The 17,755-nt window shown below is 45.8% G+C and overlaps 1 protein-coding gene across 1 annotated transcript in view; it reads right to left on the reverse strand.

Annotated features, from left to right (window-relative positions):
* LOC120939571 (protachykinin-1-like) overlaps positions 1-17,755 on the reverse strand; it is a 53,892-nt gene that overhangs the window by 22,093 nt on the left and 14,044 nt on the right. The window contains exons 3-4 of the mRNA XM_040351977.1: positions 3,540-3,645; positions 1,139-1,162 (exon numbers count right to left, since the gene is read on the reverse strand). Of these exons, the coding sequence (XP_040207911.1) occupies positions 1,139-1,162; positions 3,540-3,645 (130 nt within the window). The remainder of the gene's footprint in view (positions 1-1,138; positions 1,163-3,539; positions 3,646-17,755) is intronic.

Below are 17,755 nucleotides of genomic sequence, written 5' to 3' on the forward strand. Positions count from 1 at the left end.
CCCTCCATGCTCATATCTACCTTTTGGCATGATAACAAGCTAAATTAACCTACGTCTGCCAAATGGGAAAATGTAATCAAAAAGCCGAGAAAAAGGAAGTTCAATGCTTCCGAGCATGCGCCGATTTGATTCCGAGCATGCGTGGTTTTAAGTGCATGTAGCCAGAGGTGCCGGGGCACCAGTGACGCTCAAAGACCACTCAGGCCTCGTACACACGATCGGTTAAACCGATGAGAATGGTCTGATGGACCGTTTTCATCGGTCAAAACCGATCGTGTGTGGGCCCCATCGGTTATTTATCCATCGGTTAAAAAAAAGCAATCTTGTTTTAAATTTAACCGATGGATACCTAACCGATGGGAAAAAACCGATTGTTAGTAGGCACAACCATAGGTTAAAAATCCACGCATGCTTAGAATCAAGTCGACGCATGCTTGGAATCATTGAACTTCGTTTTTTGTCAGCACGTCATTGTGTTTTACATCACCGCGTTCTGACACAATCGTTTTTTTTAACCGATGGTGTGTAGGCGCGACGGACCATCAGTCAGCTTCATCGGTTAACCGATGAAAACGGTCCATCGGTCCGTTCTCATCGGATGGACCGATCGCGTGTAAGCGGCATTAGAGACCCTCGGAGACACTGGGGAACCAAGCATCTCAGAGTGTTTCCAAGTATCTCTGGCGCCAGCCCCCCCACCTCTGGCCACATGTGGTACTGCATACACCAGCAGTGGCACTGGAACGCATTATCTGAGTTTCCATTGATTCCTATGGGAAAACTCGCTTTGATATACAAGTGCTTTGGATTATAAGCATTCTTCTGGAACTAATTATGCTCGTAATCCAAGTTACTACTGTATTCATTTTTACTCTGTATCCCAAAGGCATTTTTTTGTTTATTTTGAGCATGTGACCAGCAGCAGAGGACTAGAAGCTCCTCCTGCTTATGTTTCTCTGCAGACAGGCTGGGAGAGACTGGGTCATGTGACAGCAGTATAGCGATTGGGAAAAAGGGTACTGCTTTTTCTTTATTAAAATAATGACAGTGCCATCATCCACATATGGAAATAGAAAGGACAATGCAAATTAAACAGTGTGTATGTGTGTATGTAGTATCACTTTAGGTGGTTACTTACTTTTTGGAGATGACCGTTTAAATTCTGAAAAGGGAAAAAATATGTTACATATGAATAACAGTAGTAACTATAGTACACGTTTTTTTTTTTTGTACAAGACAAAATGGGCAGTGAGTGATGAAGAATGGAATATAATCAGTTAAAGGAAAATTATAATGGTTAGCTGGTCACTTTTATTTATTTATTTTTAAGCTGAATTCCAAGCAAACAGTCCAATACACAAATGAAACGCATATCTGGGAATTGTTTTACCTGCCAAAGGATTTGTATTTATGTCCATCCAGGTATAACTGCAAGAGGCTAATACCAAGTCATATTTAGATCTGGGTTGCTGATAAGGCAGTACAACCAGCCCTCCTGTACCGGGCCCGAGCCCCATCAGTTCAAATGGGGAACCTGGGCACCTGCTGAGCAGGAGCAATGGTTGTATTGCCTTATTGCCAAGTCTTGTGGCTCCCCCTACATCTCTGCTGTCCTCTGCTCTTATTTTTCCTCCGGCTGATCTGCAGGGGGGACTGGTATCTGCACACATACCCCCCTGTTGTCTGGGCCTCCCTGTGTGCCCTCCTCTCCTGCAGCATTTCTGACTTCCCTCCTCTCCTCTCCTCTTCCGCCTGCACCTGCTGAGGGCACACTGGGGAATGTTTCAGGATGGAGAGTGGGGGGGGGGTGAGAGAGAGGTAAATACAGGGCTTTTTTTCAGGGGGAACTTGGGGGAACTCAGTTTCACCACCTCTGGCTCAGACCTTTTGGTGCCCGCTCACCACAATAACTTGAAAACACAGAAGTCTGGTTTCTGTGTTTACAAGTGACAGCTCTGCACTCTGTGTGTAACCCCCCCCTGAACTCTGCACTCTGTATGTAATGCAATTCTGGTATTTAATGCCCCTTTAAGACCCTCCTACTGTTTGTGAAATCTGAACGGGTCGTGGTTGAGTTCCTGCACCTATTTTCTGAGAAAAAGAAGCTCTGGGTAAATATATTCTATTTATCAGACCCTTCCTTTCCTGAATAAACACAGTGAGGGATTGGTCCCGATCACTCATTGTGCCCATTCATCACCGAAGGATAGTAAATTGTGTTTACTATGCTACAGTTTGTGAATGAACAGGAAGCCTCAGAGCGCTTCCTATTAATGCACTGTCCAGTGCAGCTGAGGCTGCAGTGCAGAGAAAAGGACTAGGGAATCTCTGTCCTAATTTCCTTTCCCTGTCTTAAGGGCCCCTTTCACACTGGGGCGTTTTTCAAGCGTTATTCAATCGTTTTTCTCGCGTTATTACAGCGTTATTCGAGCATTTTTCGAGCGAAGCCTCATCTGCAATCCCAATGTGCTGGTAAAGCACCACTAAGACCCCAGTGCCTCGGTGTGAAAGGGTAAGGCGTTTTTACAGCGCTTTTCAATTCATTTCAATGGAGAGGGGCGTTTTTGGAGCGTTTTTTTTAGCGCCCAAAAGCTGCTCCAAAGATGCTGCTTGCAGGACTCAGTGTGAAAGTGTCCATTGAGATGCATGGAGAGCGTTTTATGAGCGCTTTAAGGCCCCTTGCACACTGGGGCGTTTTTCATGCGGTACATCGCTAAAAATAGCGCTGCTATACCGCATGAAAAATCATGCCCTGTAGTGTTCAATGTGAAAGCCCGAAGGCTTTCACATTGAAGCGGTGCGCTAGCAGGAGCGCACCAAAAGTCCTGCTAGCCGCATCTTTACCGCGGTATAGAAGCGGTGTGTTCACCGCTCCTATACCGCGCCTTCCCATTGAAATCAATGGGAAAGCGCGGTAATACCGCAGTATTAACCCTTTTTCGGCCGCTAGCGGGGGTTAAAACCTCACCGCTAGTGCCCGAATATCGCGGTAAATACGACGGTATAGCCGCGCTACAAATAGCGCGGCTATACCGTCACCGCGGCTGCACGCCTCAGTGTGAAAGCAGCCTAAGAGCGCTATTTTTAACGCTAAAACGCTGTAAAAACGCTGCAGTGTGAAAGGGGTCTAAATGTGAGACATCAGAGGTCTGTTTAGACCCAAATAAATATTCGCTATTGTAACACCGATTCTCCTCCCGGCCAATTAGGAAGCGGGTCATGATCTGTCATCCGATTGTGTCCGAAAGGAGATCTGATCTGATTGGCCACCAGGAGGAGGAGGGAGGAGACGCACAGAGGAGGCAGGAGATGCAGGGGAACCTGATAAAGCAGCCACCCGCAGCCCGGAGAGAAGCCGCCGCCGCGGTGCCCGCGAGATGGAGTAAGTGTGGGACCCCAACTGACTGACCACCCGGGGGGTCTGTGGCAACAAGTGGATTATATGCGGCCCCAAAAAAACAAACACCGGCCCACCACAGGAAATGGGACATTACACTAATTACCCTATTAACACAAATATAAAAAAATCTGCTTCTTACCAACGTCACCAGCAGTCCTTTTCCCCATGGTTCCATAAAACTGATCTGGTTTGGGTTTTCGTGCGAATCTCAGACGATATCTGTATATTGGTTCATCTAGATCTACCTAAAATTGAAGCAAAGATACAAAAGATAATGCCTTAAAGGTGTCAGGTCCTTGAAAATGAATAGATGAGTCATTGGTGAATGCTAGAGGTTCCCAACTCCACCATCTAAACCCTCACATACAGTGAAGTGACTGGCCTCAAACTTCCTACTAAAGTTGTACATGTTCATCTGCAGCCCTTCCTTCTCTACAGTTGTTCAAAGTCTAGAATTTACACAGCATTTCTCAACTCCAGAAGGAAGGGGGGTTCTGATATCACAAACTGCACAGCATAGAGCTTGGTATCCTCTAGTCTCATAGGGAAAAATGCACAGCTGAGGCTGTCAATCACCCTGTGTGTGCTGGAGGGGGGCAGATCTGTCTCCCAGGATTGTCTAGTGTCAGCATAGACGGTCAGCAGTGACTCATACACATAGCAGAGGAATAACATGGGAGACAGAAATCACACTAAGGCCCGGATTCTCGTACGAGTTACGCTGGCGTATCTCCAGATACGCCGTCGTAACTCTGAGTCCGAGCCGTCGTATCTATGCGCCTGATTCTTAGAATCAGTTACGCATTGATTTGTATTAGATCCGACCGGCGTAAGTCTCTGAGGCCTCGTACACACGACCAGTTTCCTCGGCAGAATTCAGCTTCCGACCGAGTTTCTGGCTGAATTCTGCCGAGAAACCCGGCCGTGTGTACACTTTCGGCCGAGGAAGCCGACGAGGAGCTCGGCGAGGAAATAGAGAACATGTTCTCTATTTCCTCGTTGTTCTATGGGAGCTCTCGCCCCGCCGAGCTCCTCGGCGGCTTCAGTGCTGAACTGGCCGAGGAACTCGACGTGTTTGGCACGTCGAGTTCCTCGGCCATGTGTACGAGGCCTTACGCCGTCGTATCTTAACTGCATATTTATGTTTGCCGCTAGGGGCGTGTACGCTGATTTACGCCTAGAAATATGTAAATCAGCTATATACGCCAATTCACGAACGTACGCCCGGCCGACGCAGTACAGATACGCCATTTACGTTAGGCTTTTCCCAGCGTAAAGTTACCCCTACTATATGAGGCGTAGATGAGGCATACCAATGTTAAGTATGGACGTCGTTCCCGCACCAAATTTTTAAAATTTTACGTTGTTTGCGTAAGTCGTTCGCGAATACGGCTGGGCGTCATTTACGTTCACGTCAAAAGCATTGGCTTCTTGCGGGTTAATTTGGAGCATGCGCACTGGGATACCTCACGGACGGTGCATGCGCCGTTCATAAAAAGCGTCATTTACGTGGGGGTCACATTAATTTTACATAACACACGCCCACATCTACCACATTTTTATCTTATTTAGAAATTCGAATTCAAATCAAATTTGAAAACAATTTGAATTAGAAAACATTTAGAATTTGATTTAAATTTTGTTTTGTTATTTTGGATTCGTTTGAATTAGTTATTATTGTAATTCAGAAATTTGGATACATCTAACTTTCTAAATAGCGTAAAAAATTTAAAATTTGGAATTAAACAAACCACACATGTCAAGATGGGAGGTCAATCGGCCACAGCTCAAGGAACCCTTAACAACCTCTGGAGCAGGGGTCTCAAACTGGTGGCCCTCCAGCTGTTGCGGAACTTCAAGTCCCATCATGCCTCTGCCTATGGGAGTCATACTTGTAACCGTCAGCCTTGCAGTGCCTCATGGGAATTGTAGTTTTCCAACAGCTGGAGGGCCACCAGTTTGAGACCTCTGCTCTGGAGGAACGTTATGCGTCCACAGAACCCTACAAAGAAAAACCAAATGCTCCTGCTCTCCAGAGGTTGCTGTGGGTAGACTCAAGAAGTGTGAGGAGAATTCTTCACACACTACACCACTGCATCGGCTGTGCTGCCACTCTCAACAGGTCAGGGAGAACACAGGAGAGATTCTAGAAAAACAAGAGGGCGCACCAACCTTGTGCATTGCCTTTGCAACAAAAGATGATTTTTTTATTGAATAAAGTAGAGCTGCACGATTCTGGCCAAAATGAGAATCACAATTTTTTTGCTTAGAATGAAGATCACGATTCTCTCACGATTCTCACGGCGTAAAATCTTTTACATTTATACAAAAAAAAAAAAAATGGGCTAACTTTACTGGCTAAAAAAAAAAAATTGCATTTAAAAAGACTGCTGCGCAAATACAGTGCACCACAAAATATTGCAACAACCGCCATTTTATTCTCTAGGGTCTCTACTAAAAAATGATATGAAGTAATTTTCTAGCAAAAAAAAAAATAATGATTTTAACTTGAAAAGAGCTGTCAGAAAAAGGTTTGGTGTTTAAGTGGTTAAACGTTCCTAATTTACATACAGAAGTTTATTCCTTTGATGTAAAAGTCAATGTGATACAATGTTTAGACTTAACATTCCACTGATAAAGAATGTTTTCAAAACTTGGCAGGCTGAGAGGAAATTCTTTGCATACCAAAGTGCAGAGAGAAAATTCTTTTCATGTCAAAGATCGTGAATCCCTGTGTCAAGAATCGCAACGGGAAAAAGATCGCGATTACGATTCTCGACGATTAATCGTGCAGCTCTAGAATAAAGTATAAAAAAACAAATAAAAAAAATAAAGTGAGAAATTTACAAAGTCCATCAGTAACATCGTCCAACGTGGTCTGCTGGTCGGTAAACTTGGGATTAAAATAGTCCGAGGTTAGTTGATGAGTTTCGAGGATGACCCCTCTTTCTCAGGTCACTGAGGAAGAGGGGTCACCCTCGAAAACATGTTAGCTAACCATGGACTATTCTCATCCCACTAAAGTTTAGCGGCCAGCAGACCACGTTGGACGAGGTTACTGTTCTGTTCTCACTACACGTTTGCCCCTGGCGCATATGTAGCTCAACATACAGCTTAAACCTTGCATCCTAAATAACCAGACTGTCTAACTTTGGATCTTTATTAGACATGTGCATCTAGTTTTCGTCCGAATGCATTTTTGTCCGAATTTCAGGTATTTTCGTTATCGTTTTAACAATAACGAAAGCACAGAAAACGAAAACCGAAAGATCCGACATAAACAAATGCTTTATTTTCGTTTTCGTTGCGGTCGAATGTGCCTAACCTTAACTCTATTATTCCAATATTATTCTACATAAAGAGAAAAGATTCGACATAGAGAGAAAAGATTCGACATAGAGAGAAAAGATTTGAACATAGAGAGAAAAGATTCGACATAGAGAGACATGAAGATTCGACATAGAGAGACATGAAGATTCGACATAGAGAGACATGAAGATTCGACATAGAGAGACATGAAGATTCGACATAGAGAGACATGAAGATTCGACATGAAGAGTCCGTTTTTTTTTTTTTTTTAAAGATTCTGTCGAATCTTCTTTTTTTTTTTTTTTTTTTTATAGAACATTCGACAGACACCATAATCCTTCAATGACAGATTCGACCTTAATTTGGATTTTCGGACAAATGCATATTTTTTACGAAAAAATTTATAAATAAAAACGAATTTCGGGAGTAACTAAATAAATTTATTTTTTGGACGAAAACGAAATTACGAAACAAAATATTTCAGTGTGCACATGTCTAATCTTTATTACGATGAACAGGTGTTGGCCATATAAGATGCGTATGAATAATGGTGAAACTAGAGATAAACAAATAAATGAACATATAAGAATTATATGAACACAAACAAATGTCTACTAGGCATATAAGTAAACAGTCTTTATCATACCAGCGATGCTGCCCTAGGAGGATCAGGACCTAGGAAAACATGTGGTGCAGGCTTAGCTGACTCCAGAGTGACATCTCGTGGACAATATTTGAATTACAAGTGCAGAAGATATTACTGTATTTCCTTGTAGGCCAAAGGCATGACAGTTACTGATGGACTTTGTATGTTTCTCGCTTGATTTTATCACTCCTTTGTGAGTATAATACTTTATTCAATAAAAATCATCTTTTGTGGCAAAGGTAATGCACAAGGTTGGTGCGCCCCCTGTCCTTGTTTTTCTTATAGTCCACAGAACCCTGGTTGCATGGCTGGTGTAAAGTTTGCGATTTTTTCAGTTTCTAGCTCAGCCTGGTCTATTACTAAACCACGATCGCTGGCACGGTGACAACATCTCTAAAGCTTTTGTAAGAGGAATGTTTCAGATTTGAGATTCACATGCAGTAATGGCTTATTCTTCTCTCGTCACTGTACGGCCGTCTATTCATTCACGGTGAAGCTTCTTTATTTATCACAGCCTTTGTGAGATCAACTTTATCACATTTACCGTGTCAGCCACAATTAACTTCTCTGGAACAATGCCAAGAGATCCCACCACTGCAGACAACCGAGCGGGCTGCCGGAATTGTCTTCTGATAATAGTCTATTAATGGGTGGTGTGCTTTGTGTTGTATTCATATATAATATATTCTAGATCTGAAGCCGCATGCTAATTATGTGTATGCAGCCTACATATAACACTAGATAGTACAATACAATACTGAGCGCCTATAGCTTCATTTTCCATCGCTTTCTTTTGGGTTCAATCTGAATTTACGAATGTTCAATGGTGGCACTTAGGTGCTTACTGCTTTGTTAAAATTATGATAGAAATAATGATTGTTATTAAAAATAAACTTCAGAAGTTATTTCTATTGCATACTTACATACATTGGTCCAGCTTGGCACAATGTAAGTAAAGTGGAACTTCGGATTGCGAGTAATGCGGTTAACGAGCGTTTCGCAATACGAGCTATTGTTTAAAAAAAATCCTGACTTGGGGCTAAATTTAGCAAGGATTTACACCGGCGTATCTATTGATACGCCGCGTAAATTCAAAGCTGCGCCGGCGTATGTTCTTTCTGTATTCAGAAAGCAAGATACGCCGAAATTACCCTAAGATCCGACTGGCGTAAGTCTCTTACACCGTCGTATCTTAGGGTGCATATTTACGCTGGCCGCTAGGTGGCGCTTCCGTCGTTTTCGGCGTAGAATATGCAAATTACCTAGATACGCCGATTCACAAACGTACGTGCGCCTGGCGGAATTTTTTTTACGTCGTTTGCGTAAGGCTTTTCCGGCGTAACGTTGCTCCTGCTTCTATGAGGCGTACGCAATGTTAAGTATGGACGTCGTTCCCGCGTCGAATTTTGAATTTTTTATGTCGTTTGCGTAAGTCGTCGCGAATAGGGCTGGACGTAATTTACGTTCACGTCGAAACCAATACGTCCTTGTGGCGTACTTTGGAGCAATGCACACTGGGATATGTACACGGACGGCGAATGCGCCGTTCGTAAAAAACGTCAAACACGTCGGGTCACCACCCATTTACATAAAACACGCCCCCCTCATACTCATTTGAATTAGGCGCGCTTACGCCAGCCCCATTTACGCTACGCTGCCGTAACTTAGGAGGCAAGTGCTTTGTGAATGCAGCACTTGCCTCTCTGATTTACGGCGGCGTAGCGTAAATACGCTACGCCGCCGTAACAATGCGCCCGGCTACCTGAATCTAGCCCTTGGTTTGCAAGTGTTGTCTCGCGAAGCGAGCAGGATTCAGGCCTCTGCGGTGTGCAGAACCGCATTTTGCAAGAGGTACGGGGGTGACGGTGACGTTCTGAGTTGCTCGGAAATACTCCTTTCCCGAGTGTTTCCGAGCCTTTCCAAGGGTTTACAAGTGCAGCTGAACGGTCTTCGAGTATTTCCGAGTCTCTCCAGCGCCCCCACCTCTGGCCACATGCGGTATTGCATGCTATAGAAGTCAATAAAGAACAAGTTATCTTTGTTTCCATTAACTTCTATGGGGAAACTCGCTTTGATATGCAAGTGCTTTAGATTACAAGCATTCTCCTGGAACGGGTTATGCCCGTAATCCAACGTTCCACTGTACAAATTGAATGTAGCACCCTGATGTTTAGGCTAAATTTATCTGCCAGGTGTAGTTGCCTTGGCCAACTGTAAGGCCCCGTACACACGACAGAGTTTCTCGGCAGAATTCACCGAGAAACTCGGTCAAAACCCGGATTCTGCCGAGAAACTCTGTCGTCTGTACAGTTTTGGCTCGATGGAGCCGCCGAGGAGCTCGACGAGAAAATAGAGAACATGTTCTCTATTTTCTCTTTGTTCTATGGGAGAAGGCGGCCCGCCGAGCTCCTCGGCGGCTTCATCCCAAAACTCGACGAGGAACTCGACGTGTTTGCATGTCGAGTTCCTCGGCCGTGTGTACGGGGCCTTAAAGGGGTTGTAAACCCTTGTTTTAAAAAAGAAATAAATAACAGAGTTATCATATTTACCACCACTGTGTAGTTTGTTTTGCACAGTGTGGCTCCGAACCTCGTCTTCTTGGGTCCCCCGGCGGTGCTCGTGGCTCCTCCTCGCATCGGAGGATGGGGGTTACCTTGCGTGGGGGGGGCGCTCCCGAGTCCATCATTTGGCCTTCATGGACACAAATGCCGGACTCGGCCCCACACCCCAGCACCCGCATCATTGGATTTGATTGACAGCAGCCGGAGCCAATGGCTGCGCTGCTATCAGTCTATCCATTCAAGAGCCTAGAACCCTGGGCAGATAGGTAAAGCGCCTCTCCGTCGAGGAAACGAACGGGCTCAGGTGAGTAAAACGGGGGGGGGGGGGGGGGGCTAGGGAGCAGGTCACTGTCAGATGCGTAGGATGCATTAGGGTGAAAATACATGAGGGTTTCCAACCCCTTTAAGGATCAATTCATTTCACCCTAAATCTGGAATTGCTGCAGTTCTCTCTTTTGTCGCTGGGTGGAGTAAGGTGATCTGTTTTGTGCCACCTGGACGGCTGTCTGTGTGGACGTGTGTTGTGCTGCCCGGGCTGCTAGGCCTATCCCAGGGACAGCTGGCTGCTAGGCTGTCTGAGGGCCAATCCAGAAGCAGGAGAGCAGCGCAGGGTTGGGATTGCGGCTTGCAGTCCAACCAGAAGTGACAGTTCTGCCAGCCGGAGAACCTGTCATGGTCGGAGGTAGAGGAGAAGCTGTTGCCACTAAGGGACCAAACACCTTATTACCAGGGACCATAGTGAGTAACTGAAGCAAGTGCCGGAGCAGTATTCTCACCAACCGGGGATGGTGAAGAATTTGGAAACTTCAGCAGGTGCCAAGCTAGGGACCTAGCCAGTGGGGTAAAGCTTGAGACGTATCTGAAGTGCCAAGCTAGGGACCCAGCAGGGAAGCGGAGGTGACGCTTGAGGAAGATACTAAGTAACAGTGGCGGTAGGTGCTCAAAATTTTTGGGGTGGCGCAAACAAACTGATTTTAAAAAAAAAAACATCAATTGCAGCCACTGTGCCATCAAACGCAGCCACTGTGCCCATCAAACGCTGTCATTGTGCCATCAAACTCTGCCACTGTGCCAACAAACGCAGCCACTGTGCCCATCAAACGCTGCCATTGTGCCATCAAATGCTGCCACTGTGCCCATCAAACGCTGCCACTGTGTCATCAAATGCAGCCACTGTGCCATAAAACGCTTCCACTGTGCCCATCAAACGCTGCCTCTGTGCCCATCAAATGCTCCAGTGTGCCCATAAAATGCTGCCAGTGTGCCCGTCATGTGCTGCTAGTGTGCCCAACTGCCCATCATATGCTGCCAGTGTGCCCATTAATTGCTGCCAGTGTGCCCCTCATATGCAGCCAGTGTGCCCCACTGCCCATCATATGCTGCCAGTGTGCCCATCAAATGCTGCTAGTGTGCCCAACTGCCCATTATATGCTGTCAGTGTGCCTATCAAATGCTGCCAGTGTGCCCATTAAATGCTGCCAGTGTGCCCCCACCCTCTCGCCGTCTGCCCGGCACTTACCCTGTGTCTGTGGGGCAGAGGGTGATGGCGATGAGCGGGGTCCTTAATGCGCCTCCTCTCCTGCCTCATTTCCTATCCTCTCCTCCTGATAGGCGTCCAATAGTGGCGCCTGTCATTTCAGCCAATCAGGTGACAGGTAACAGGTTTTTTTTTTTCCTTGGGAGAGTGCATGTGATCAGCACAGGGCCAATTAGCACTCACCAGACAGCGGGTCAGGCCTCTCCTATGAAGCCTCATAGGAGAGTCAGAGGAGAATAAAAACTCCCCCTACAAGCTTTAACCAGACACTGATAGAAGTCATAAGGCTATATACTGCTGATGGGAAAAGGTATTTAGCAGTTTATATTTACTAAAATAATTGAATTTCCATGTCCAGTGTACTGCGGGAGAGCAGATATAGTGAATGCAGAGTCCTGGGTTTAGTAACACTTTAACCACTTCATTACTGGACACTTAAACCCCCTTCGTGCCCAGACCAATTTTCAGCTTTCAGCGCTGACGCATTTTGAATGACAATTGCGCGGTCATACAACACTGTACCCAAATTATATTTTTATCATTTTTTTCCCACAAATAGAGCTTTCTTTTGGGGGTATTTGATCACCTCTGCGATTTTTATTTTTTGCGCTATAAACATAAAAAAACTGAAAATTTTGAAAAAAACCCAAAATATTTTTTACTTTTTGTTATAATAATATCCCAATTAAAAAAAAAAAAAAAAGAAATTTCCCTCGGTTTAGGCCGATACGTATTCTTCTACATATTTTTGTTAAAAAAAAATCGCAATAAGCGTATATTGATTGGTTTGCGCAAAAGTTATAGCGCCTACAAAATAGGGGATAGATTTATGATTTTTTTTTTTTTTTTTTTTTACTAGTAATGGCGGCGATTTGCGTTTTTTTTGTCAGGCCTGCGATATTGCGGCGGACGTATCGGACACTTTTGACACAATTTTGGGACCATTCACATTTATACAGCGATCAGTGCTATAAAAATGCACTAATTACTGTATAAATGTGACTGGCAGTGAAGGGGTTAACACTAGGGGGTGAGGAAGGGGATGAAAGTATTCCCTGGGTGTTGTTGTTACTGTGTGGGGGGGAGGGGGGTGACTGGGGGAGGTGACCGATGCTGTGTTCCTATGTACAAGGGACACAGATCGGTCTCCTCTCTCCCTGACAGGACGTGGAGCTCTGTGTTTACACCTCATCATTACACACAGAGCTCCACGTCCCTGCTGTGTCACCGACGATCGCGGGTGTTTGGCGGACATCACAGCCACCAGACACAGGCATCAGCTCCCGAGCGATGCGCCGGGCACGTTGTTTCCCCGCAGCGCGCCCCCATCGGCGCGCACGGGGAATCACAACAACAGGACGTCCAGGGACGTCCACCCGGCACTTGAGAGCCGCGCTGTGGACGTCTTTCGTCCATAGCGCGGATCCCAAGTGGTTAATGACCATCCAACCCTTGAGGGTCCCGGTGTGGGTCGGGGGACGTTGTTTTTTGTTTTTGTTTCTGGAGTTGGGCTTTAATATTAGCAATTTATTGAAATGAGCAAATATATATATTTTTTAGCTTGTCTGAAAATCACACATTTGTACAGACTGGCAAGAACCCTGAAAAACAAACACTCACAGATTCCCAGCAATTCGGTCCATCATGTTTAATGAAAAATGAATTCTAATTTGTCAACACGTGCGGGAGGGATGGCGGCGATCACAAAGCACTTCCGCACGTCTCGCAGCGTTTTCTGAGAAGCGCTCAACCTCACATGTCACGGGGGAAAAGAAAGGTTTCTTTAAATTCCTTTCTTCTATTGTGATATTTCCCAGCGCCAAACAGAATGTGTTTAATTCAAGTATATTCTGCTTAGGCTGAGAGAGAGAGAGCGAGATGAAATAAACATTAGCTCATTAGGCTTAATGGATTCCTCACCCGGCCTCTCCTACTCATCCCGGTCTCCTGATAATTCCTGTCAATTGCATCTTCTTCAATCCGTTCTTCATGGTAATCAAGACTTCATTATCATCACCGCATTGCCCCGATTTTATTCTTTTGTCTCTCAATGGCATCAAGTTAGCTAAGGGCTCCTTTACACTTGTGGTTGGGGGGTGGTAAAAAAAAAAAAAACACATGGCTGAGGTACTTTTTTAACTGTTTCCCCAACTGCTCCCCCTTAACCACTTAACCCCCGGACCATATTGCTGGTCAAGGACCAGAGCACTTTTTGCGATTCGGCACTGCGTTGCTTTAACTGACAATTGCGCGGGCGTGCGACGTGGCTCCCAAACAAAATTGGCGTCTTTTTTTCCCCACAAATAGAGCTTTCTTTTGGTGGCATTTGATCACCTCTGCAGTTTTTAGTTTTTGCGCTATAAGCAAAAATAGAGCGACAATTTTGAAAAAAATTCAATATTTTTTACTTTTTGCTAAAATAAGTATCACCCAAAAATATATAAAAAAACTATTTTTTCCTCAGTTTAGGTCGATACGTATTCTTCTACCCATTTTTGGTAAAAAAAAATCACAATAAGGGTTTATCGATTGGTTTGCGCAAAATGTATAGCGTTTACAAAATAGGGGATAGTTTTATTGCATTTTTATATAAAAAAAACATTTTCACTACTAATGGCGGCGATCAGCGATTTTTTTCGTGACTGCGACATTTTGGCGGACACTTCGGAAAATGTTATAACATTTTTGGGACCATTGTCATTTTCACAGCAAAAAATGCATTTAAAATGCATTGTTTACTGTGAAAATAACAATTGCAGTTTGGGAGTTAACCACTAGGGGGCGCTGATGGGGTTATGTGTGACCTCATCTGTGTTTCTAACTGTAGGGGGGTGTGGCTGTAGGTGTGACGTCATCAATTGTGATTCCCTATATAAGGGATCACATGATCGATGACAGCGCCACAGTGAAGAATGGGGAAGCTGTGTTTACACACAGCTCTCCTCGTTCTTCAGCTCCGGGGACCGATCGTGGGACTCCAGCGGCAATTGGGTCCGTGAGTCCCACGGTCACAGAGCTTTGGACCGGGTCGCGGGTGCGCGCCGCAGGCGTACGCCCACGACCCACGGCTGGGCATTATACAATCACGTACAGGTACGTGATTGTGCCCAGCCGTGCCATTCTGCCAACGTATATCGGCGTTAGGCGGTCCTTAAAGCGGGAGTTCACCCTAAAAACAATTTTTAACATTAGATTGAGGCTCATTTTGTGAAGGGGAATCGGGTAGTTTTTTTAAAAAACTAAGCAGTACTTACTGTTTTAGAGAGCGATCTTCTCCGCCACTTCCGGGTATGGGCTGAGGGACTGGGCGTTCCTATTTGATTGACAGGCTTCGCGTGACGATTTTCCGAAAGCAGCCGAAAGTCGGTGCGGCTCTATACGGCGCCTGCGCACCGACGTTCGGCTACTTTCGGAAAATCGCGACGCGATAGATGCGACCGTCGGAAGCCTGTCAAAAGCCTGTCAATCAAATAGGAACGCTCAGTCCCGCAGCCCATACCCGAAAGTGGCGGAGAAGATCGCTCTCTAAAACAGTAAGTACTGCTTAGTTTTTTAAAAAAACTACCCGATTCCCCTTGACAAAATGAGCCTCAATCTAATGTTAAAAATTGTAATTTCCGGGTGAACCTCCACTTTAAGTGGTTAATCGGACTATCTGAGTGTGTATATAAACTGATCGCTATCCATACTTTGAAATATCATTCCAGTACCTTAGATCTGGAGTCTGTAGCTGGCACTTCCTGGTTCTCTTCCCACGGGAGGGGGCGTGTCGCTTCATCTCCCTGCGCCCCAGTGTCTCCTGGGAGCACAGCGTCACGCTTCCCAGGAGACGACTCCGAAGGCATAAACAGCAAATATCGCGTGATTTTATTCGTCACGTGATCCGCATTCACCGCTTCCCGTAAGCATTTGCTTGTGGGCTTCACGCTGCCCACAAGCAAAATGGAACCGAACAGAAGAACATTTTCATGGGGAGGGAGATTGCAGGGCAGTAGCAACAATTAAAGCGGAGGTTCACCCTAAAACAATTATATACCATTCCATCCAGCATACTGCCGACATGTACAATATGCTGTTTTTTTTTTTCCGCTGTACATACCGTTTAATCGTTCTTTTTCTTTTCACACTCCCACGGGGAATAGGCGTTCCTATGAAGAGGCGTAGATGGTTGATGTGCGGCTAAGGCGCGTCACGCGTTCCGAAAAAAGCCGAACTGAGACTCGGCTATATACGGCGCCTGCGCAGTCAGCTCCTAGTCTGTGCGCAGGCGCCGTATATAGCCGAGTCCCAGTCTGGCTATTTTCAGGATGCGTGACGCGCCTTAGGTAAAGGAAGCTATTTAGAGGAAAAAATTTGTACCTTTACAAGCCCTTTAACCACTGCCATCTGGAAGATTTACCCCCCTTCATGAACAGGCCATTTTTTTGCGATACAGCACAGCGTTAACTTAATTGACAATTGCACGGTCATGCCACGCTGTACGCAAATAACATTTTTGTCCTATTTTTCCCCACAAATAGCATACTTCCCAACTTTTTGAGATGGGAATGAGGGACACCTATCATTCTGACTGAGCTAAGATGCCGATTTTTCTTTTTCAGACAGCAAATTCTTACTCAATTTGTGGTAGCCATGCAGAAATGATGGAAGCTGCTCAAAAAAAAGGACAGGAGTGTGCTGATATAGGCGCTCTGAACAAGCTATCACAGGACCAATTCATAAGACGGGAGTGCTGGTTTCATGTGGTGGGCCCTGCAAGGATGGGTGAAGTCCCAACCTTCATTATTGTGGTGGTGGAAGCATTGGCCTGGGAACAAGAGGACATGGAAACCACTATAGTGGTGACAAAGAAAACTGAGCTAGGGCCATCTTTAAGGCAGGGCAAAAGGGGAAGCTGCCCTGGGCCCTGTCATTTTTGTGGGGCCCAAAGCCCACTGTCGGCTGATGTCACAAAGCCAGTCCAGGCTCGGGAATGATCACAGCCTATGGTCGGGATCCGCCCAAAACCCTGAAATGGCACCCAGCTCAGCCTCCCAGCGAGTCGCTGAGAGCCTGAACCGGAAGTTCCCGCCCCCTCCACAGCCCAGCACTCCAGTGAGCTCGGAAGGGGAGGGGCAGAGCAGAGAGTCGGTGACTGACAGTCACCAGCTCTCTGTTCACAAAGCCATAAGAAGTGCTCTATCTGCGTTGTTTGATCGTTCGGTTCTCAGGGTTAGAGCCAGCGGGGGACAGTATGAATAAAAAAACATTCTTCTCTTTTAAGTGGTGTACATAGGCCTGTTACCCAGGATACTGTCTCTGGGGACTTTGATAAATTATTATTATTATTATACACGATTTATATAGCGCCAATAGTTTACACAGTGCTTTACAATGTATAGGGGGGGGGCAGCACAATTACAGTACAGTTCAATACAAAAGGTACAGGAGGGCCTGGCTCGTAGAGCTTACATTCTAAAGGGAGGGGCAATATGATGGATTTACTAAATTGGTTAATATTGTCCTTTTGGGAATGTGGACGGAGCTAGAAGGACTTTGCAAAATGATAAACGGTGTCAAAGTGTGCGTAGGCACGTCACGAGTCACAGCAAATCCGAAAGAAGCCGAACATGCAGAGCTGCGAGTCGGCTCTATATGGTACCTGCGCACCGACTAGGAGCCGTGTAGAGCTGACTGCGCAGGCGCCGTATAGAGCTTCTTCATGTTCGGCTTCTTTCGGAAACGCCGTGACTCGTGACGCACCTACGCAATACGGGGGGCGGGGCCTTATGCACCGGGGGGAACTTTTTCTGAAAGGATGTCAATCATCTGGGCGACCTCCCAGAGGACATTCCTCCTCAGCATAGAAACGCCTACTCCCGCGGGGAGAAGTACCCGGAAGCCAGATTGCAAATATAGATTATACGGTATGTACAGCATAGAAAAAAAAAAAATGCGGACTGTATGTGGTGACCGGGGAGGGTGAGCCCCACGGCCACACACATGCGCTTGATGGTTAGCTACTTGGTTCTTGGGGCTAGGAGCCCAGGGTCAGGTGGTATTAACCCTTAGTGAGGGCCAGATGGTATTAACCCTCTCTGTCACGTGACGCCACTGTAGTCTTGGAATACCCCGGGAAACTACAGCTCCGGGGGCCTCCGTATTCCCGCTAGTTAGGATGGTAATAACACAGTCCACAACAGGGGTTAAAACAACGAAGGCTTTACTGGCATGAAGGCAGGTGTCAAAATCTTCACAGCGTTTAAACAGAGTGTCAAAATGTTCTGCAGGCAGTCTCTAGAGCAGTGGTTCTCAACCTTTTA

The sequence above is a fragment of the Rana temporaria genome, chromosome 5, assembly GCF_905171775.1.
Source record: "Rana temporaria chromosome 5, aRanTem1.1, whole genome shotgun sequence".
NCBI classification, from domain to species: Eukaryota; Metazoa; Chordata; class Amphibia; order Anura; family Ranidae; genus Rana; species Rana temporaria.